The sequence below is a fragment of the Panicum virgatum genome, chromosome 2K (assembly GCF_016808335.1).
Source record: "Panicum virgatum strain AP13 chromosome 2K, P.virgatum_v5, whole genome shotgun sequence".
Lineage (NCBI taxonomy): Eukaryota > Viridiplantae > Streptophyta > Magnoliopsida > Poales > Poaceae > Panicum > Panicum virgatum.
In genome coordinates, this window is record NC_053137.1 from 34,803,072 (window position 1) to 34,824,752 (window position 21,681).

General features: G+C 48.5%; 3 protein-coding genes across 3 annotated transcripts; 1 reads left to right on the forward strand and 2 right to left on the reverse strand.

Moving 5' to 3' along the window:
• Positions 1–2,826: 2,826 nt before the first annotated feature.
• On the reverse strand, positions 2,827–4,326 carry LOC120695251 (disease resistance protein Pik-2-like). The gene has a single exon (XM_039978543.1). It carries the CDS (start codon positions 4,324–4,326, stop codon positions 2,827–2,829), a length of 1,500 nt encoding a protein of 499 aa, XP_039834477.1.
• An 850-nt stretch (positions 4,327–5,176) lies between these two features.
• LOC120674340 (protein EMSY-LIKE 3-like) lies at positions 5,177–6,762 on the forward strand. Its single transcript, XM_039955514.1, has 4 exons — positions 5,177–5,280; positions 5,406–6,111; positions 6,207–6,275; positions 6,350–6,762. Exons 2-4 carry the CDS (start codon positions 5,995–5,997, stop codon positions 6,428–6,430), a joined length of 267 nt encoding a protein of 88 aa, XP_039811448.1. The 5' UTR covers positions 5,177–5,280; positions 5,406–5,994; the 3' UTR covers positions 6,431–6,762.
• Positions 6,763–7,708: 946 nt separating this feature from the next.
• Positions 7,709–9,078, reverse strand: LOC120696011 (putative cyclin-dependent kinase F-2). The gene has a single exon (XM_039979184.1). It carries the CDS (start codon positions 8,918–8,920, stop codon positions 7,949–7,951), a length of 972 nt encoding a protein of 323 aa, XP_039835118.1. The 5' UTR covers positions 8,921–9,078; the 3' UTR covers positions 7,709–7,948.
• Between the last annotated feature and the right edge of the window lie 12,603 nt (positions 9,079–21,681).

Sequence of the window (21,681 nt, forward strand, 5' to 3'; positions counted from 1 at the left end):
GTGTCGATGACTTGCCGGTCACCCCTAATCCACGTTGAGGTGGATTCCAAGAATCAACCGCTCCTCTATCAAGAACCTCTTGATCTTGAGCCGGCTTGAATCAAGGAACCGCTCCACACCTCGATTCCACTAGAGTTGCTCTTCACCACTCCGGTGAGGTGAGCACAAGACCTCTCACAACCGAAATCGGGGCTCCTCAACAATCTCCTTGGAGGTGCTCCACGAAATCCACTTCTCCAAGCCGTCTAGGGAGCGGCAACTCCCAAGAGTAACAAGTTGATGACGCTTGCTTGAAGTATCCCTAATGCCACAAAGCTCAAACTCTTGATGCAATGCACTAGGAAGCTCTCACACTCTCAAAAAATGCAATCTCTAAGCAAGTGTGTGTGAGAGAGGGATGCCTTAGCTCTAATATGTCAAGAATGCAATCCAAATGGCCAAGAGATACACCCAATGGCCGGGCATTGGGTATATATAGACATCCCTCCAAAAACTAGCCGTTACACTCTTTTCTGCGAAATCGCGGACCGTCCGCGGTTCAAAAACCGGACTGTCCGCCGTTATAAACCAGTGAGTCAGAGTGCATTTAATGCATGTCAGAACTAGCCGTTAACCCCTGGCGGACCGTCCGCGCCCTGGTGGCGGACCGTCCGCAGTTAAGAGTTCCAACCTACCAGAGACTAACATCGTCTCTGGAACATTTTGAGATTTAGCCTGCGGACCGTCCGCGCCTCAGTAGCGGACCGTCCGCAGTTAAACTTTTCAGCCCAAACCAGAGAAACAACCTCTCTGGTACAAATTTGAAATTAGCCGGCGGACCGTCCGCCCACCTGGTCCGGACTGTCCGCCAGACCACCAGAGCCTCTGCAAGCTCTCTGGAATGGTCGCGGACTGTCCGCCAATCTGGGCCGGACTGTCCGCCCCTCTGGGCCGGACTGTCCGCCAGCCCACCAGAGCCTCTGCAAGCTCTCTGGAACGGGCGCGGACTGTCCGCCCCTCAGGCGCGGACTGTCCGCCGTTACTCAGTTAGCTCTCGAACTTAGTCTATTTCAAATCTTTTCAAAACGCCGTTAGCCCTCATGCATGCAACTAGACATTTTGAGCAAAATGGCACTAAAGACCCGTCAAGCATGAGTACACAACCCCTCTTGATAGTACGGCTATCTATCCAACAAATCCGGTCACTTTTCAACCACTAAACGCCTTGTGACCGGTAAAATACAAAGGCCCTATTTTATACCTTTGCCTTGAGCCCGAGCTTTGCTCATCATCTCCAAAATTCCATACGTACACAACCGAATCTCTTTCATCCTTGGATCAACCTATACTCATTATCTCAAATGAAATCGTTAATCCACAAACCGTTGTCATTAATTACCAAAACTCGAATTAGGGGCCTAGATGCTTTCACCTGGGCCAGTGGCCCAGCTCGAGTGGTGCCGGCCGCCCTTGGCCGTCGGATGAGATCCGACGGCTGTCCGCGCATTTCGCCAGAGCAAAACCAGGGTCCGTGTGCTCCCCCAAACCCTAGCACCATTTCTCTCTTCCCTTTCTCTCTCCAGTTCGGGTCCGGCGGCGCTGTCGGCGTCTTGCCGCCGGGATGGCCGGCCGCCGCGACGCCCGGTTCGGTAGCCGTGCCATGGGGGCGCCATGACCGCGCGAATCCGAGCTCGGTCTCCACTTTCTCTCCTCCCCTTTCTCTTTCCACCCGAGTGGCGGCCGGGCTTGTCGGAGGACGGTGGCGGCGCCGCCGTCGGCCCCCTCGCCGGTGTGAGCGCTCATCCGTGCGGGAGCGCACTGCCGTCGAGCGGGTTGGCAGCAGTGCCCTGAGCCCGCGCGCGCATTGAGGCGAAACTCCCTCTAGAGCGCGGCGGCTCGGCTCTGTCCGTGTGAAGGCGGTCCCACGCCGGCAAGCCGGCATCTCGGGGTGCTGTAGCGCGGCTAAGGCCGGTGGTGAGGGGCGGCGCAGAGACCCAAAGGGAGTCCCGCCGCCTCATTCTTTGCTAGGGTTAGAGTATTACTTCTATTCTTCCGATTCGAATCGAACCGAAATCCTTTGTTTCTGCCTTCTTTGATTCGAGATCGAATCCGTTCTCTTGGTCTCTGATATGAGATCAAATCTCACTTCCTTTCTTTCTTTTTGATTTCTGATCGAAATCTTCTTTTCGACCCCAACTGATCCACTCCGTAGAGTGGCTCTTGATACCAATGTTAGAGTAACTTTTGGATCTCTAGGAGTAGATCGATTTGGGTAAACCTTTAACAGAGAAAATACCTTCTTGTGGCCTCTGTGACATCCAAGACGCAGAGGCGCTGTGCAGAGGCGTCACGGTGTCGATGCAGAGGTCAACGGCAAGCTGGAGTAGAGAGCGCCGGTGGAGCTTCCCATCGCAGCAGTGCCTCGCGTAGATCGGGTCGCGACTAGGGTTTGGTGGGGAAACAGGGCGGCGGCGAACCTCGTATCCATAGCCACCAACCCCACCTCTCTCTTATATATGGCACTGCGCGATGGGGGCCCACCAGCCATGTTGGGCTGGGCGTCCCCGATCAGGACGCGAGTCAAGGGCCCAGTTGGCCGTTGGGCCAACTGGTGGAGATCAACACTAACATTGGTTCTATCTGTTAAAAATTTTATATGTGCTCTGTAATCACCATCTTACTATCTTGGAGGGTCGTCCAGCATGAATGCCGGAATTTAGCCATTTCTATACATAGGGGTATTACTATAGTGACCGTTGTACTCCCCCTGACGGTCACATTCATACTTTAATAGATCATCTCTTGCTTTCAATGCACATTACAGGGGAGTACCTTTCTTAACTTGTCTCATAGGCGTGTCTCCATGATGTGCTCTTCCTTGGCGAGCTTGCTGATGAATTTGTGAACTTGACTAGCCACCATGCAACTCTTGACCTTTCCCGCAGCACCAATTTCCACCGGCGAAACAAACCACCGGTCGATGAGCCCATCAAAACACAGCTCGGCTTGACACACTGCACTGGGCCAGTCTTCGTTGTCTATCAATCCTTCTGTAATCCACCTTCCTACTAAGGTTGACCGTCTGATGCTTTGACCTTGAGGGAAGATAGCCAGGTACAACAAGCAACTCTTGTATTCTTTGGGCAGATCCTTGTAAGAGAACATGAACATCTTCTCAGCATTGCGGCCCAATGTTGTTTGCGAAACCGGGGCGCCATGTAGCATGCGAAGTTCTTGGTACCTCCTATTAGGATTCGCATACAGAGCATGAGCGAACATCTTCATGCAGAATTCATGTGGTTGACACTTTTCCAGGATGTCGCGGAAAATCTGAGGATTGTAGTTGCCGCCTTCATCGTTCTCGTGCTGCTGCCGCTGCCTTATAAGCTTGAGCACAATATCATGGTATTGGTAGAGATCAGCAAGAGAATAGACTATGGGCTTGTGCGGTGGATAGCAGAAATCTTGGGTGGCCTTTTGGGTACTCTTTGTGGTGATCACCATCATTGCACTGCCGGCAGCACAACGCACCAGGCTCAAAGCATTTCTAGTCTCCTCCCATCTTCTTGCATAGTTTTGATCATTATGGAGGATAAGCAGGGTCCGCTTCGTTCGTACCAACTCTTCAATCCTGTCCACCGCCCATTTGATCTCAAGTTGCTCTTCAATCTTCTTGGCTATCTCATCCATCTTCTCCGTCAGTTGAGCACCCAGTTTGCCCATATCTAGAGGTATTTTGTTGTCGTCCTCTTCGCCTCCTGCTCCTGTCTGTGGCAACAGGCCTGCTGAGTTGCTGCTGCTGGCCGACGGGAACACCTCCCGCAGGATGCGCTCATACTGGGCATGATGCAGGCATAATGCATACCCCCCAAACAGGTCCCCAAGCTCCTGAGCCGTTTTCTTGATGATCTCCTCCTCATCAGATATGCCTGATACAGATCTGGCCTTGTCCCTTACTTCGCCTTGATTGAGGATTATTCGCCCCCACCAATCATACAATGGCGATAAGCGCAGGGCTACAAGGAGCAGGCGTAATGATTGGGTGGAGGGGCTTTGGCCTTCCATGTCCAGTCCCACCTGCTTGTCGATATCTTTGATCCTGCCCTTGATTTTCTCAATCCTTGTCCTGACATTCATGTCTATGATTGTTTTGGTCAGTTCATCAACCAGATATTGTTTCTTCCTGAAATAGTATTGCCGAATATCCTGCTCCTCCTTGGACACCTCGGCGGAAAAGCCGCCATATTCAAATTCTACTATCTTCAGCAGCATGTACAAGAGAATGTCCAGAGGCTGTTCCAGCAACCGATGACTGGGGTGCATTGCCGGGATGTCGACGCAGGCCATGGCCTCAAAACGGCTCGCCAGACTCGCCGCGATATCCAAGGCTCCGGCGACCGCATCTGTATCCTCAGGAGGGGCTACAATGGCGATGGATGGCACCCCTATCTTATCTCCTCCTCCTCCATTGATTTTCTCTGTCCAGTCAACTAGTTTCTCCCTCAAGTAATCCTCCAGAGGGAGAGCCTCCAGAAGGGCCCTTCGACGACCGCGAGGCTCTTCATCGGCGGTCGCCGCTGCTGCCGCCTCGTCGAGGTACAAGTGCCCGTACTCTGTCGTCTTCGTCATCGTCGTCGTCCAATGTTCCTGCTCCTTCCTTCTTCTTCTTCTTCGGGACCTCCACGCCGTACCTTGCCCGCCGCTCGCCGACGTCGCGCGCCCGGTCCTTGAGCTCTTGTAGTCGGTTCGCCGCGCGGTGCTGAGCGACCATCTCCAGCACGAACCCGGGAAGCCACCAGCCATGGCGCCGCCAGAGGCCGTCCCGGGTGCGGTACAGGTCGATGCAATCTCTGCAGTCGTTGACGAGCTCCCGGACTTGGTTCATCCACGCACGGACCGGCTCTTCGTGCTCCCTGCCGCGACGCTTCTTCTTGTTGAGGTGGTGCAGAAAGCTCTTCATGCTCTCCATCTCATCCTTGATGAACTGCAAGTCGCCACGCACGCCTCCAAGCAGCTTCGTCTCCTCGCGGATGGCGCCCAGCAGCGTGCCGACGGCGCCAGCGGCCAAGTCAGCCATCGGTCACCGACGCTCGATCGAGCTTCAGTTGTGGTTTAGCAGCAACAAGAGGTGGGCGGGTTTACAGGTTAGCTTTGGGTAGCGATGCATCATTCTGCTCCATATGCATGTCCAAATTGGCCTCGCTCGTCTGGCTAACTGCAACTCTGCAACTACGTAACGTCCAATGCAGGTTGTTCTTTACCCACGGCAAGGGGCAAGGCAAGGATCCAGCACCCCAGCAGGTCTGTTCTTTGGCTTGCTTTTCTAAAGCTCACGAGTCTTCACATTAACAACTCCTTCCAGACTTCGTCTTGGACGCACATGTTGTCCAACTTTAGAATGTGGTATCCTTTGTCGTCACGTGCAGATTGTTCTTTACCTACTGCGTGAACCCAAGACCAAGAGGCCACAAGGCAAAGATCAAGCCAGGCATCCAAAGCGCCGGAGGAGCAGACTCTCCTTCCTTTAACGTCATCATTTCCTGCTAGCTTTCTTTTTTTTTCCTGTGCTTGTTAGGTTGTTAGTTTTTTTTCTTGGATTGGGTAATCACACTTTTGCAAATCCCCCCTTATTGGAACCCTTTTCAAAAACTGTTTAATTTTGAACCAAATTGAATATCAAATAAGCAGATAGTTAACTTTTCTTATTGGAGAACAAGTTGAATTTTGCCATGAGGTGTTACTACATTCATATTATTCGTCCTTTCTGTATCTTTTGGTTATGCTTTCAGTATACAATATGCTTGTGTTCAGAAGAAGCATTGTTAACTACCAATGTCAACCGAGCCCTACCTGGAATTGTTCTGACTACTGTTTTTTCCTCTGAATAAAGATAGGAACTGAACTCATTATATGGCTAGAGGATGATTCTGGGATAGACCCAGTGATGTATCTACGAAGCCGCAGTGCTAGGAAGTCAACTAGGTATGGTGGGCAGATGCCCGGTCATGGAAGAGGATGAAGTTTCCAAAAAAGGATTTACCCAAAAAGGATTTTCTACCTCCACGAAACAGGGTTAGAAAAAGAGCTTCCAGAGACATCGATATACTTCACACTGAGAGCCTCATAAAACTGGTAAGTTAATGAACTTACCCAGTTTTTCTGATTAATAAGAACTGCAGATCTTGTGCCTTTTTTTAGAAAATGAAATATTGTATCTGCTCATGCAGGTGGAGAAAGTTTTTAGCGTTAGCAATCCAAATCCCCTGGAAGTAGAGGACGCAAAGAGACCACTCAAGGTAAGCTCGATTGCCTTATACACAAATTATGTTACCAGGAAGTTTTCACTGTGCCTAACTGTAAATGTCTGCAGGAGCAACTAGTTGATGCAATAGCAAGGCATGCTGAGGCATCTGATGGTGAAAGTGAAATATATGAGCAATTTGCAATTTAAGATGGTTGCTAGAGATTTCTGAGATTCCTTCAAATGTACACCATTTGTTCTGCAAACTGTGTAATATTGTATTTCCACCATGAGGAGTTAGTACGCTTGTAAAATGATGAAGATGTGCTTTTCTGAAGTTTCTTAGACATAACAGAAAAACATATGTTAATTGGCAGTCTTCTAGAGTGGATGTACGTGCAGCATGATGCTTTAATGATTACAGATAGGGAGTGTCTACCTATGCAACATAACTTGAAAGTACTTGGGCACAGGAGGGCATAATGAAAAGCACTATCAAACCCAACATGCTAAATACAATCAAGCTTACTGTGTCATGCCAAGCATATTTGGCACTCCCCTTTTTTAGTGTGAAGAGACGGGCACAATCGAGGTCATCGAAGGAAGATTTAAGGAGAAGTTGATGCCATGTGGTTATTGCTGGAACATGCATCCATAACTTTGTAAGTCTGTAGGGAAACTGTCTTGGGTAAAATCTTGTTGATGATGTTTATTCCAAATTTAAGTCGCTGTAGGTTAAAGTACCTATGTTCGTATATGAAGCATTCTTGTACGAGGAATTGCAATTAAACATTATGGCAATGTAAAGCTTCTAGATAGAGCTAGATGTGTGAAACTGACTTGTCTTTCGTTTCGCTCTCTTGTGTGCACTAGGAAATGGCCCAAGATTTGGAGGAATAACGAGAATACATATGAGTTTTAAACCAACAATCTTAACTGCTAACCATTCCTAACTTATATGGCCGGACACACAATGGCTTCTGATTGAACAAGTATGTCACGGAGAAACAACATATAATTTACAGTGTGAAGAATCAAATGCAATCAAGATTCAACACTGAGTTTTGCATTATTTCTGGACCAAAGAAAGAACCAAAACTTGACATATCTGCAAGCTGGATCGAATTTCAAGAACCAAAACCTGGCATGTCTGGACATCTGGTGAACCAAGATTGGCGCGAAAGTGGCGTCCATTCTTCTTTCAAACGCAGAGAATTGTAAATCTTAATCCCAGAAATGAGACAATTAATCACAAATATTCCTCTGTTTCTTTATTTTCTGCAATATTCCTCTGTTTCAAGTGTAAGAAGCAAAGACAAAATCATCAAACAATCGCTTATGAAAGGAATAGCCCCATGGCCTTGTGCCTAGAGCATATGTATTCCTCTGTTTCTAGTGTACAAGCAAGTTCACTCTTTAACATTTTTTATCGATGCCTCCAGAATTGCAGAAAGTGAAGCCAAGGCACAACCATCACACAAGTTCTTCCTGATCATCAGCCATAGGCTCATTGCTTAATATGAAAATTTCGTTGAACAGGATATCAGCCAGTTAAACCACACTGCTTCACGTCGACTAACTACAGCTACCAATATAGAGTACATAATAAGTACTCTAACCGAAAAATATAAGATTACAATGCATTGCTTACAAATAATTTATGAATAAGATCAGAATAGTTAATTTGGTCCTAACACTGCTCTGAGTCTGTCTGCGCTCTGCACTTGATCAGGCATCCCCAGGCTCCGGCGACTGGGCATCCTCATCTGTGAACCACCGGTGCTCGAGCGCTTCTGCCGCAGTGAGCCTCTTGTCCTCGTCAACGCACAGCAAACCACACAGGACCTCGCCAGCCGCCTGCGACAGGTCCGGCGGCAGGCCCTTGAACGCCGCCACCCCGCGGGAGTCGATCTGGTGCCCCAGGTGTAGCACCTCCATCAGGAGGTCCTCATCTGTCTCGACGTCCACGAACAGGGGCTCGCCGGCGAGGAGCTCGAACATGACGCACCCGAGCGCCCACACGTCGACCGCCGCGTCGTACCACCGGCTGCCCCTGAGCTGCTCCGGCGCGAGGTACCACAGCGTGCCGACGGAGCACGGGTCCTCCGGATAGGGCGGGCGCGCCGGCGTGGCCATCCCGAAGTCGCAGATCTTGAGGGCGCCGCCGGGGCCGACGAGCACGTTCTCGGGCTTGATGTCGCGGTGCAGCGTGCCCGTGGCGTGCACCGCCGCCGCGCCGCGCAGGAGCTGGCGCATGGCGGCCCGCGCGCGGGGCTCCGGGAAGGCGCCCGCGAGGTTGAGCCGGTCGCGGAGCGTGCGGCCCGCGACGAGCTCCGTGATGAGGAAGAGATCACCGGTGGCGGCGTCGGTGGCCACGTCGCGGATCTGCAGCACCGAGGGGGCGCCGCGGCAGGCGGCCAGGCAGCCGGCCTCGCGGTAGGCCGCGCGGAGGGCGTCCTCGCGGCCGCCGCGGGTGGCGCGGACCCACTTGACGGCCACCGTCTCGCCCGTGGCGCGGTGGCGCGCCCGCACCACGACGCCGTACGTGCCCTTCCCCAGCACCCCGAGCTTCTGGTAGTCGTAGATGGATCCGAAGTTGTACTTGGGGCGCTTCCTGTCGCCGCCGGGCGCTGCGGGGCAGGGGCCGTCGGGCGCCGCTCGCTTCCTCGCTGCCGTCACCGCCACCGCCGCCCCCGCCATGCCTTGCTTTCGCGTGGCAGGGGAAGAGGGAGGCCTGGCACTGGCAGAGATCGATGGGAGTCGCGGGCGGCGGAGGGAAGCGGAATTTTTGGAAAGATTGCGCGTGGCTTCGGGGGAATTTGTTGGCGAATCGGACGGTGGATTGGAGGACGGGTCGGATACGTGGACGGCGCAGAATCGGCTGGCGTAGGCGCCACGCGGATCGGGGGCCTGCGTGTGGTGGACGCGGGTGGAGCGGGGTTCCGTGTGACAGATCAGCATAGGGCAGGCGACCGCGTTTGAGGCCCTTGGCAGGGCTCCGCGAGCGGCTCCAAGGCCGGCTCCGGCAAGAGCCCTGCCAAACGGGTCGACACCCTTGGATCCGGCTCTGGTGTTCTGCAAAATGCGTTCACTAGAGCACCTTGGTGTTGGAGGAGCCACGGAATCGTGGCTTCACCTGGCTCCGTGGAGCTCTCCATTTTACTAGGGCTACCCTCGGTGAGAGCGCAGATGAGGAGGGCGGCTGGCGCGAGCTCGTCGCGGGGGCCGGCCAGCGGAGGCGCGGACAGCATCAGGAGGATGCGCGAGCTCGTCGTCGACGAAGGGGAGCTGGGGCGGCCCCCCTAGCGCCGGAAGGGATGAGGGCCAGCGGCCGGCGGGGCCGGCCGGAGCTCGCCGCGGGGGCTGGTTGGAGGAGGCGCGGACGGCAGGAATTGGAGGCGCGGGTGTAGGCGTCGACGAAGGGGAGGTGGGCGGGCCGCTGGAAGGGAGGAGGGCCGGCACCTCCCCTGCCGCCACGTGAACTCTGGCAACGGCTTGGCGATGCATGCAGCCTGCAGGACCCTCGGGCAGGCCCTCGCTCTGCCAGGGGCCAGGTCTCACAATGGCAGCCTCCAGATCGCAGCGCAAGCAAGGCGCCGGCGCCGGACCTCGCTCACGAGAGAAGCGTCGGGAGAAGAGAATTGGGAGAAGAACGAAGCGACGTGATGAAAAAATGAAGGGTAAAAAAGGCATTTCACCCTCCCGAGTGAAAAAACAATTGAAATGAGGGGAAATACCCATAATGGCAGTAGATACAAGAAGCACATGTTTGGGATCCCAAATTTACAAAATTGATGTTTAGAATGGCAAATATGCGAAGCGCGATGTTTAGAGTTCTGATTTTGTAATTTTCTGGAGACTCGTGCATTCTATGCCCTCTCTAAATTGGGTAAAATTAAAGCCTCCAGTAAGACATCCTTGCACTTCCTGAACTTGTTGAGCAAAATACCAAATGGGTTGGAAGAGAACCAGAACTGAAGTCAATTACAGAAGCTCAAGAGGAATTTGATGAACGGACACCACGAGACACAATCACACAATCCAATTGCAAAATAGATCCCGACAAAAGAAAAAAAGCAAAAAAAGAAACAACCTTCCATCTGACCGACGATTGGGGATGTGGTTGCGGAGCATCCGTGATTCCGTGAGCTTGTCGGTGATTGCTTGCTCTCGATCTCGTTGCTGGTCTCTGCTGGTTGCTTGCTCTTGCGCCCGTCGACTGCTGTCGTCGCTTCTCATCCACCGTCGACCAGCCACTCGAGCCTACAGTTCCCCACTGCAGAATGATATCTGCAGGAGCATCATAGCTGTGCGCAAGATCTATGTTGTGGAGTTGTGGTGGTGTCTTGCCTGCTTGGACAGGTGCGCCCATCGAGCTATGCAGCAGATATTAGGTGAGCATAGAAGAGGCGATGGAGCTCATGCCTACCAACTGACGAGTTGAAGGGGATGAAGCTACAGGTGGAAACGGGTATGCCCTCCCCATACCCATTCTCTGACGGGTATACCCGTCCCCTACCCTTCAACGGACGGATAAAATATTTTGTGCACATCTCCTAACAGTTTCACCGGATGTGGATTTGGGGAACCGGTAAGAAGGGTACCCAACGACAACACGAACATCGATGAGTGAGTGATCTTTAGATCCACTAATCCGTCTCTTAAAGATGTTTATAAAGCCTTGCTTCACTATTAGAGAAAGAGATAAACTGAGCCTGATGGCAAGGAGTCACTGAAAATTACTATCGAACTCATGTAGGGGGGGGGGGGGAGAAAGTCCTTCGCAAGATGCGAGTCGGCCTGCTGTCCAGGCACAATCGGTCAGACCGGTCGGCCCCAGGGCCAACCTAGGACGTTCAAGCCCAGGCACCTGGAAGTGGGTACCTAGAAAGTAAATGAATCTAAGGTGCAGGAGAAGATGGCAAAACAGAAGACCACCTTTGGTTAGTTACTAAACAAGTATATAACGGCCGTTCAACAAGATCGGCCACTAAAAAAGAGATCAAGGTCACCTCGAGCTCAAGGCAATCCTTCTTCTCCTTGGGGAGAATCTAGCAAGCGCAAGGGTGATGCTACCACCTTGTTTACTCCTTAGAACGTCTACGTTACAATGCCTTGGGCGCCACCGGCATCGGATTCCTCGTGCCCAACATGGGAACATGAAGGAATTTGGAGGCAATGTTATCTGATGCCACATCTACCACATCATCAAAAAGGAGGAGATGCCAGAGGGCCTGTGTTTGATAGGTTAACAAGGCTGGTGCATGACCTATTGGGACCATACCAATCAGGTCAGCGACCACTGCCCACACCAGTTAGACCGATCCTATTAGAGACCGGTCCACTTTCCTCCTCCAAGACAAGAGCATCGCATCAAGGAAAAGGGATGAAGTGCAGCCCATGCAAGTGGATTCTAGGAAGGCCACAACCGATGATGATTTTGTACAAATTGGCGATGGCAATGTGTTCGTCAAAAATGTATTGACAACGGACCAATGGTTTTTGCTTTTTTGGCAAATCGGTCAATTCTTCTATTCAGAAACATGTCATGGCCAACGACCATGAAGCTAGTAGCAGCTCTGCAGACAAGTACTCTCAACTTAGGTGGTGCCTGCCGGGTTTGAACCATACACAAAAGAGGAGATTGCAACGCCTACGCCTACGCCGTCAAGAGCAGAAGGAGCAGGTGCCCGAGAAGCTTAGGGATGAATAGTTCAACAAGTACAGGACTATGATCCCTCAAAACAAGAACTGACGGGTCAAGGTGGCTGACCAGCCAACAGGATCGGTCAGACCCGTTTCGACGATCGGTCTGACCGATAGGAGCGACAAGGGTTGTCTGTGGATTTTATAGAAGGATTGTCCCAGTCTGAGGGTTGTGATGTGATCATGGTGGTGGTGGATAGGCTTACTAAGTATGCTCATCTTTTACCCTTGAAACATCCATACATAGCTATTGGTGTGGCTAGAGTATACACTAGTAGAAATAGTAGCATCCATGACGTTTTTCTGTATGACGTTTTGAATTTCGTCATTGAACAGATCGCATCTATGATGAAAATTCTAGGTTCATCATAGGTCCTCGTCGACATCCCTCGAACAGCGCTCAAACCGTGACAAAAGTAAAAATGCATCATGTGAAAACAGAAATTTCATCACAGTTCATCGCCGAAACCTTCAGCCCCTACGGAACTATGATGAAAGTACAACGCACATCACAGAACAACATTTCATATCGTCATAAAAAAAGGTGCGCCAATTAACTCCTCGTCCCTATGATCAGCGTGATTCGTCATAAAACCTGGACCGGCTGCCACATTGCAAGCTAATTGGTCAAGTTTGTGTAGCTGGCAGCCACGTGTAGGAGTGCAGGGCAGCAGGCCGACGTGGTTTACATGTGTAACCGGAGTCCAGCTCGATCCGGCCCAGGAAGAGAAATAGGCCCGCATTGGAAACATGTGTGGCAAACGTTCCATAAAGGTGGGAAAAAATCTGCTACCGCGCGGTTCGAACATGGGCCACGGGCAGTTTGGAGATTGCTAAAAACCATTGCGCTAGACATTTGCCACTTCCCGCGCGACGGTTCATTTTCCCGCGCGCCTCGCATGAACTTGCCGGCGACCGCGTCCCTTCTCCGTCAATTTCACCGCGGTTATAAATACAAATCCTGAGAAAATCAGAAAAATCAATCTATACTTTCTCATCTGCTCTGGTCTCTATCATCCTACAGTCTCTCAATCTCCATGGCCGCTCAATCTCAATCTCCCATGGGTAGGAACAACAAGCGCCCGGCAGATGGAGCTCTAGAAGGCAATCTGCCGCTTCGTGCCCCTCCTTCTCCGGCAAGGGTAAGAAGATCTTAATCCTGCATGGCCTCATGTATATGTTCATACCACTAATTCTATTTTGTTCATACAGGACCATCTGTATGGCCGGCTTGGCCTGCAGGGGTGCTCGCGGTGCCATATCCGCAGCCGCAGCAAGTTCCTCTGGCGGCTTCGATGACTCCTACAACAAAGATGACGCTCGGCACTACCTCCGTTGGTGGAAGGGGACACGCAACCTCTACTCCGAGGCAACTCATGAGATTGTGCATCTCCAGCTCTGCTTGGAGGTCATCCAGGCGGCCCTGACCGCCGCCGAGGGTGAGGCCTCCACCGCTCGGGCGATGTTGTCCACTGCCGATGACAGAGTTGCAGGTACGGTTCTTCTCTTGAGCATAATTGATTCTCCATGAAGATTATTTGTTTCCATTAATAAACATCTCTTTTTTCTGCATGAAAATTATAGCCCTGGAGGCACAAATTCAGGCCCTCCACCAAGCGGCGAACGGCGCCGCCACCACGGTGAATGCCAGAGGCGACCTATGGTGGACCGCCTGCAGGACATCCCCAACCGCGCCAGGCAGATTGCCCACCCACGGTGACCGGCAGGGGGCTGCAACTGCTCTGGCTGTGGCGCAAACTTGTACCGGGCACAATCTTCTCCTTTTGGAGCCTGTATTCCATGAAGGAGAAGGCTGAGCAGGCTTCGACGATCTCATTGTGCATTTTGATGTAACCGCTAACGCAATCGCCAATGAAGTCAACGCCGATAGTGTTGTAACCAAGGTCTTCCTTGGTGACGATTAGATTGTATCTGAAACATAATGAATGAACAATCCAATCTTTTGCTAATTTCATGAATGGACACAACAACCCGATATGGAAGATTAGCAATTGACCCAAGCCACAAGCAAACAAAAGATGCTTGTGTCAGTGTATTCAAGTCAGCCATACGGCAGAGGCGGTATAGGTTGACGAAGAAATACTTTGTTGGCCGCCCTGCTAATGAGATCCCCACAACCCTCTCCTGTCACCTACGTGACTAATGCACAGTGGTCTCAACTTGTTAATAAGTGGTCAAATATGCACAACAAGGTAATTTCTATTGCTGTTCTTTGAAATATGTATGTATGATGGCGACTAGATAAGACATAATTTCTCATGCAGAGAGTCTCTGACCAGAACAAGGAAACCGTGGACGTGTCAAGTGGCCTCAAGCAATAGGATCTCGCTGCTACATTGCCCAGTTGCATGAATATGTAAGTCACAACACTCTGTAATGGAAGCTTTTCATTGGATCTGTCCATTGTTGATGTTGTACCAGAGGAGATCATGGAGCACCGTTTGGTGAAGAAGGGCAATGTGGTTGATCCACATGTGAAAGTCAAGTGGACACAATTGCCGGAAGATGGAAGATTTTTATGTGCTGCGCGAGAGGTTTCCACATTCTCTTGCTTGTGAACAAGCAAGTTCTTCGGCCGGGGGAGATGTTAGGACTATGCTAACATGAAGAAGACGTGTGCTATGGGAGAAGGCGTAAAGTAGTGTGTGTGTGTGTGTGTGTGCGCGCGCGCGCTTGAGTGTGCATGTGAGCGTTGTACTGACGAGTGGGCCTTTGGCCGACTTGGCATTGTAAGTTGCTAGCGTGTGTGAGTTTCTTATAAGTAGATACAGTGAAGGCATGAGGATGTAATGGAATTATTTATCCCAAATCGATAGAAAAAGAGAATCTATTCTCTGCTCCAACTCGTTTCCTCGATTCGTATCAGTGTTTATCTCACGTCGGTGATTGTAATCGGCCACATGTGTAATAGATTCAGGCGCTGCTCTTCTCTTCACGCCTCATCTTCCTCCTGTACTGAAATTTGAGAAGGAAACATTACCTTGGCTGGGTGTGGTAGTGCTACCTGGCTAGCCTAGAACACAGGGGAGAACGTGGGCTGTGGAGGAGTGGCACTAGTGGTGGAGGAGGTAGGCGCAGTGGGCAACGAGTGGCGGATAATGGGGACGTGGGTTCCCGATCTTCCGTCAGGTTCTGGATAACTCTCGTTGTAGGCGGAGCGAGACACCACCAATCCGGCTTCAGATCCTAAGACCCGAATCCAGCAATCTTAGCACCACAACTCCTCTGGTTATCAACCGTGTCACAACCCGGTTGACCTCGCTAAGAAGGCTAATCCCTGCAAGCGCAACGAAGAACACAAGCAAGAACTCGAAAGAACGCAGCTCAATTGAAGTGACTCTGCAGATGAAAGATTAATCTCAAGTTGGGGTCTCACAAACCGACACGGCGGCGAAACTGTTCTCGACAGAATAATCTAAGCAAAACCCGAGTAACCTAATGGCGGCTGCTGTGTATATAGAAGAGAGAGGCTAGGGGGGGCGGCCAAGGGGGTGGCCGGGCAACCCTAGGGAGTACAAGGCCTTCGGGCCAAAAACTGGCGTCGCTGCATCCAGGCAGATTCTGGTCGTCATGTTGTTTCGACGATTCCCGTCGGACTCCGAGCGTATTTTGATATGGGTCAGTTGGGTTGGAAAGCTTATCTCCTTAGCTTTTCCAACGATATATAGAACGCCCAAAACGGAGCCCGTATGTGGCCTGGGCGTCCGTTTTCGTGAGGCCTGCTCCTGCAGTCCGAACCGGACTCGCGAATAAATCAGACTCAATGTGGATTGGGCTTTGAACTCTATCTTCACTTGGGCCTTGGTCATATGCATATTGGTCATGTCCTCATCATTCTCCCCTTCTTGTTTTTGAGTCGTCCTCGACTCAAAGTCGCTTGATGCTTGCGGAAGTAAGTTGTTCCCATTCCTTGACATGATCCTGCGTTGCTCCCCTTCTTGAAATTGAACCTGTTGCGACCAAAACAAACAAAGAAGAACAAGAGGAAACTCTGTGTGATAGGGTTAATCTTAAAATAGCCACTTTTTCATCAAATTGTTGCACAACAAAGGAGATTTCAGATTTGAACATATATAAACACGATGCACCATGTACTCTCCTTTACAATTATAATTGCCAATAAAGTGATATGTACATCGAGATAACCATGGCAATCCAACACATTTAAATTTCTCCTCCAAACTACTAAGTGCACACAAAGTATCAAACTCTATATAACCCAAAGTATTTAAGAAGACAACAATGTCCTTTCATCCTTTTCTGTAGCAATTGGAATCAAATGTTTATTTTTAGCATAAGTCTTTGGTTCCAAAATAAAAGGATCAATTTTCTTCACAAGTTGTGGCACAGGGATAAACATAGAACTATCACACAACTCTTCTTTATCACCAAATTTAGTAGAATATTTATCACGTGACAAAGTCAATTCAGATTTGGTGTCCACTAAATGTTGCTCTATTATAGCATGAGTGGTGGACAAATTCAGCACATCAAGAGAGCTCTTACCTGAGACAATTACCTGTTCCTTCTCTATCACCTTGTCTTCTGTTTTAGATACATGCTGCAAAATATTAGGTCCAACAGAAGACAAAGCGATATCTTTAATTTGTACAAAATCAGATTTAGAGGAAGGCACTGTAACATCTGAAATAATCCATTCTTTTCTAAAAGGCTCATTCTTTCTTCTCTCTGCTCTTTGAAGATCGGCTTCTAAAATTTCAGTTGCGGTCATAGATTTAAGTGTAATTTTTCTTCCATTGTAGTTGAAAGAATATCTATTAGCAACCTTTTTATGTACCACATCATTTATATTAATCCATGGCGTTCCTAGCAATAATTGACATGCTTGCATGGGTACTATATCAAAATCAGCACTACTCTTGTAAAAACCAATGCTAAATTCAATATGTGCAATTTCAGTTACCTTAATCTTATCGTAAGAATTTACCCATTGCATGTAGTATGGATGTGGATGTGGCTTTGTGGTCAGACCAAGCTTCTCGACCAGCTCTAAGCTTGCAAGGTTGTTGCAAGTCTCACCATCAATGATGACTCGGCAACGTCGTTCCATCACGACAAAGAAAGTCTGGAACAAATTGTTGAATTGATTTTGCTCCACTTTCTCCATTTGAGAACTCAACACTCGTTGAGCAATCTCAGTGTTTCCTGACATTGTTAGTAAGTAGACAAGAGAAAACACAAAAGGTTATCCCTATCAACTACTATATGTGGATGTGGATGGTGGAAACACAATCTCGCACGTCTTACCAAGATCTTACAAGTGTTCTTACCAATGCAAAGCAGAGGATGGTACAACCGGTGGCTGGTTCGTGATACCTGTGAGGAAGTGGTACCAAGATTGCAAGATCCTCTGGGTGTACTGATCTGAAGTAATATGTGGAGCTTCGGGGGGCTTTATTTAGTAGCAAGGATTAGCACAATTGAAAATCAGATAGCAAAAATTGAATAAATATCCAAAGTACTTATCAATGTTGCTGGCCTAAACGTGTTCCTAGAACTAGTTCAAGCAAGCAAGCGACATATACCAAGCACAAAGGACACAAAAGGATGCAAGCACTTCTGATTTTTTTTTTGTGCGGCTCTTTTTTATGCACTTGCCTTTTTCTTTCTTTCTTTTTCTATTCAAAAGTGCCACAAGAGCAAGAGACAACTCCACACTATCACAAAATTGTTGTCTGTAAATTACAGATTTGCTACATAAACTTATACAGGCTGTTTGACAAATTTAGAGACCCCAAACACGAAAACTTACAACACGAAAGTTGTAGATACTCTTTTTCTCTTCTTTTCAATATATGGAAAGTCTTTTGGATAAAGGAAGTAGAAGATATTGACCCCGAAATACAGACTACTCAGAAATTTCTGGGTAACCAACAGATTGGCTTCCAATACAGATTAGGCGCAGATAACTACGTTTTCTGGAATTCTCACAATTGATTAAGTTGTAGATAATTTCACAAGCTTTCCAGAAAGTACTAGAACACAAAAATCCGAGTTCGTATGTGAGAGATATCAACAAAATACCGAACTGGACAGAAACAAGTCCGAACCGGACGTGATGACGAGATGGAAAAGGACACGGTGACACGATGCAAAACTCAAACCAATCTAAGAACTCGATCTAAACCAGCAACAAGACCACGACTATGGACACAAACTCAATGATGCGGACTCCGATATCAAAATATGCAATGGCTTAAAAGGGCTAATGGGATGGGAAAACAGCACGAACACAAAATTTTCTAGGGCTTTTTGGTGGACTGTGGGACAATGGCGAAATTGATGAAACTAAAGATAGATGTGAAACCTGACAGTAAACCTGAGTCTCTGAATACCAAATAATGGGGACGTGGGTTCCCGATCTTCCGTCAGGTTCTGGATAACTCTCGTTGTAGGCGGAGCGAGACACACCAATCCGGCTTCAGATCCTAAGACCCGAATCCAGCAATCTTAGCACCACAACTCCTCTGGTTATCAACCGTGTCACAACCCGGTTGACCTCGCCAAGAAGGCTAATCCCTGCAAGCGCAACGAAGAACACAAGCAAGAACTCGAAAGAACGCAGCTCAATTGAAGTGACTCTGCAGATGAAAGATTAATCTCAAGTTGGGGTCTCACAAACCGACACGGCGGCGAAACTGTTCTCGACAGAATAATCTAAGCAAAACCCGAGTAACCTAATGGCGGCTGCTGTGTATATAGAAGAGAGAGGCTAGGGGGGGCGGCCAAGGGGGTGGCCGGGCAACCCTAGGGAGTACAAGGCCTTCGGGCCCAAAAACTGGCGTCGCTGCATCCAGGCAGATTCTGGTCGTCATGTTGTTTCGACGATTCCCGTCGACTCCGAGCGTATTTTGATATGGGATCAGTTGGGTTGGAAAGCTTATCTCCTTAGCTTTCCAACGATATATAGAACGCCCAAAACGGAGCCCGTATGTGGCCTGGGCGTCCGTTTTCGTGAGGCCTGCTCCTGCAGTCCGAACCGGACTCGCGAATAAATCAGACTTCAATGTGGATTGGGCTTTGAACTCTATCTTCACTTGGGCCTTGGTCATATGCATATTGGTCATGTCCTCATCAGGCGAGGTGGGGATCGGGAGGGCGAACGGAGATAGCAGTACTGGGTTCGCGGCGTGGTGGCATTTGGCATCCGATCGGGGCGGAGATGTCATGCGCATAGAGCAGGGGCGCATAGCCCATCGATTCACGCGACTGGAAGTTGCCGGATTTGGGTGTGCCGGCGGGGAGCGATGTTCACCTGTGGAGGGCCTGGAGGCGGCGCGCAGCTCTGGACGCAAAGGGGATGCCTCCATCAACATGAGGCAGCATGGCTGCGGCCTCTCAAGGCGGCATGGCGGCGTCCTCCATGGGCGGTGCGCGATGGGGATGCAGGGACAACGACGTCGACCCGAGGTGGCAAGGACGGCGGCGGCCGCAGAGAAGAATGCGTGTGGCAGAACCGCCCAAATTAATTCGGCTCAAGTGCGCCAACCCTTTCCATAAAGGCAATACGGTTAACACGCACCTCAAACGGAGTAATCCGGCAGCGTTGTCGGGTAAAATCCCGAATAATCCACGTACGCGTCGATCGAACCCAAAGCTTGCACAATACTCACATGAAGGCGAGTCCAGAGATTACAACATTCCAAAATTTATTACATCACAGAGTACATCATAAATTTATTACAAACTAAGTTTAAAATCAAAAAATGCTTTTGCATCATAAAAGATATCATCAGAGTTCTTGATTTCAATGGAAAACAAATGATAGTCTATCGACGAAACATGACATCACGATAAAAGCCCGTACATGACATCAACCATAACCCCGAAGATAACACCTGAAAACAAAGCCACAAGCAAGGCTGAGTATACTAATACTCAGCAAGACTTACCCGTCAGCGGATATAACTTAGTCCACTTAACTAGACATGCAAGGTTTTTTGGCTGGAGGGGTTTGTTTTGCTGAAAAGCAACTAATAGTAGATCCTTACTTTCAGATTTTTAGCTTCATACTTCTAGTTTAATTAACCATTCTAGATGAGCATCTATCTCTAATCATCCATGTAAAACAATTAATCATCCATTAATATTCATCATCATCATCTTCCACTTGTTACTCTATATGGCAAAAGTGTTAAGAGTCTCATTGTTCGTGAGCGACGGAACGATTCGAATCGAGTTTATTAACCTTGCAAGGCAAACCTAACACACACGCATGGGGAGCGAAGTCACCCACGCAACATTTCCCCTTTCTTCTCGTTTCGCGGGACAGGCCCACCGCCCTCGACTACAAGTACGACGACTCCGCACCCGCTGACGGTGGGGTGGTATGTCCCACGCTACGGTCTAATTAGGTAATTTGCTTACCGTTTACATATTCTCGGCATGTGGTTAGTACATTCAAACGCTTAACAAAGCTACCACACACTGCGGCCTTGGTATATTTTCACTAAACCGATGGGTCTCAACCACAAATATCATCCCAGGACCCCGCCCGTAAACCTTATGATTGCAGTATGTGATAAACCAGTCAAAACCTATAATCTCGCGAGAGGCAGGAAACCACTCGACTTTTACCGGTCCTAATTAGCAGAACATTTAGTCAGGCTTAACCTCTAGTATTCAAAATATGGGTACCTAGGATCATGCATATATGGTTTCAATCAACTCCTAAAAACTTAAATGCACAGATAAATAAATTACAACATAGATTGCATAGATTTAAAATATAGGAATTAGATGCACCGGGGCTTGCCTTCCTAAGCAACACTTAGCCTTGGGCTCTTCTGAACATTGGTTCGGGTCTTCAGTTAGATTAGCTTGAGTTACATGTAGTTCGTCCTTGGACTCTTGTATCCATTCATTTGTTCTGTCGATGAGAGTCGTAGCGTCTATACGAATGCAAAGGTCTTTGTTACGACAGAAAACAAATTACATTTCTTTCCTTTACTATAAAGTTGTAGCATAAGTTTTATTATGAAAACTCTTAATTGTATTTTCTTAGGCAATCGTTTATAGAGTAGTTCTTAAATTTACTTTACTTCCTAAAATGAGCTAGGTTGTAGTTTTTAATTTCTAAACTAGAAACATGAGATTACTTACAAAATACACAACAGAAGCTATAGACACAAACTGGTGCTAAAAATTTTATATCTAACAGATCATATGCTCAAGAATCTACAGTAAAAATTTCAGTAAATAACGGGAACATATCTAACAATGAAAATTCACTAACTCAGATTATGCTAGGAATTTCATAATTTTGTACAATGCATGGATTCTGGAGGTCAAAATTTAACAACAACAACTAGACATGATATTCCCAGGACTGTAACTTTTCCAGAATTAATCTAGGCATATAACAGGAAATATAAAATTGATAATTTTAACAAGTAGATAGAAACTTTTATTTCTCCAGGGAGTTTTACAAGGATTCTGGGTGTCAATTTTTTACCAGTTCCTAGTTTCTACCTAATAATGCTTTAATAAAAATATGAAGCATTTTCATCACAAATAAGTTTATCAGGGAATAAAGCAATGTATATTCATGCATTATTATTCAAACTATAAAATGTGTAAAGCCTGTCAAAATTTTTATGTAGTATCTAGACACACTGATTAGTCATGGATGAAAATATCATGAGCATTCAAGCATGATTGTTACTAGAACAAAAATAACAAATCTAGTCATAGCATAATATGCACATTTTGTA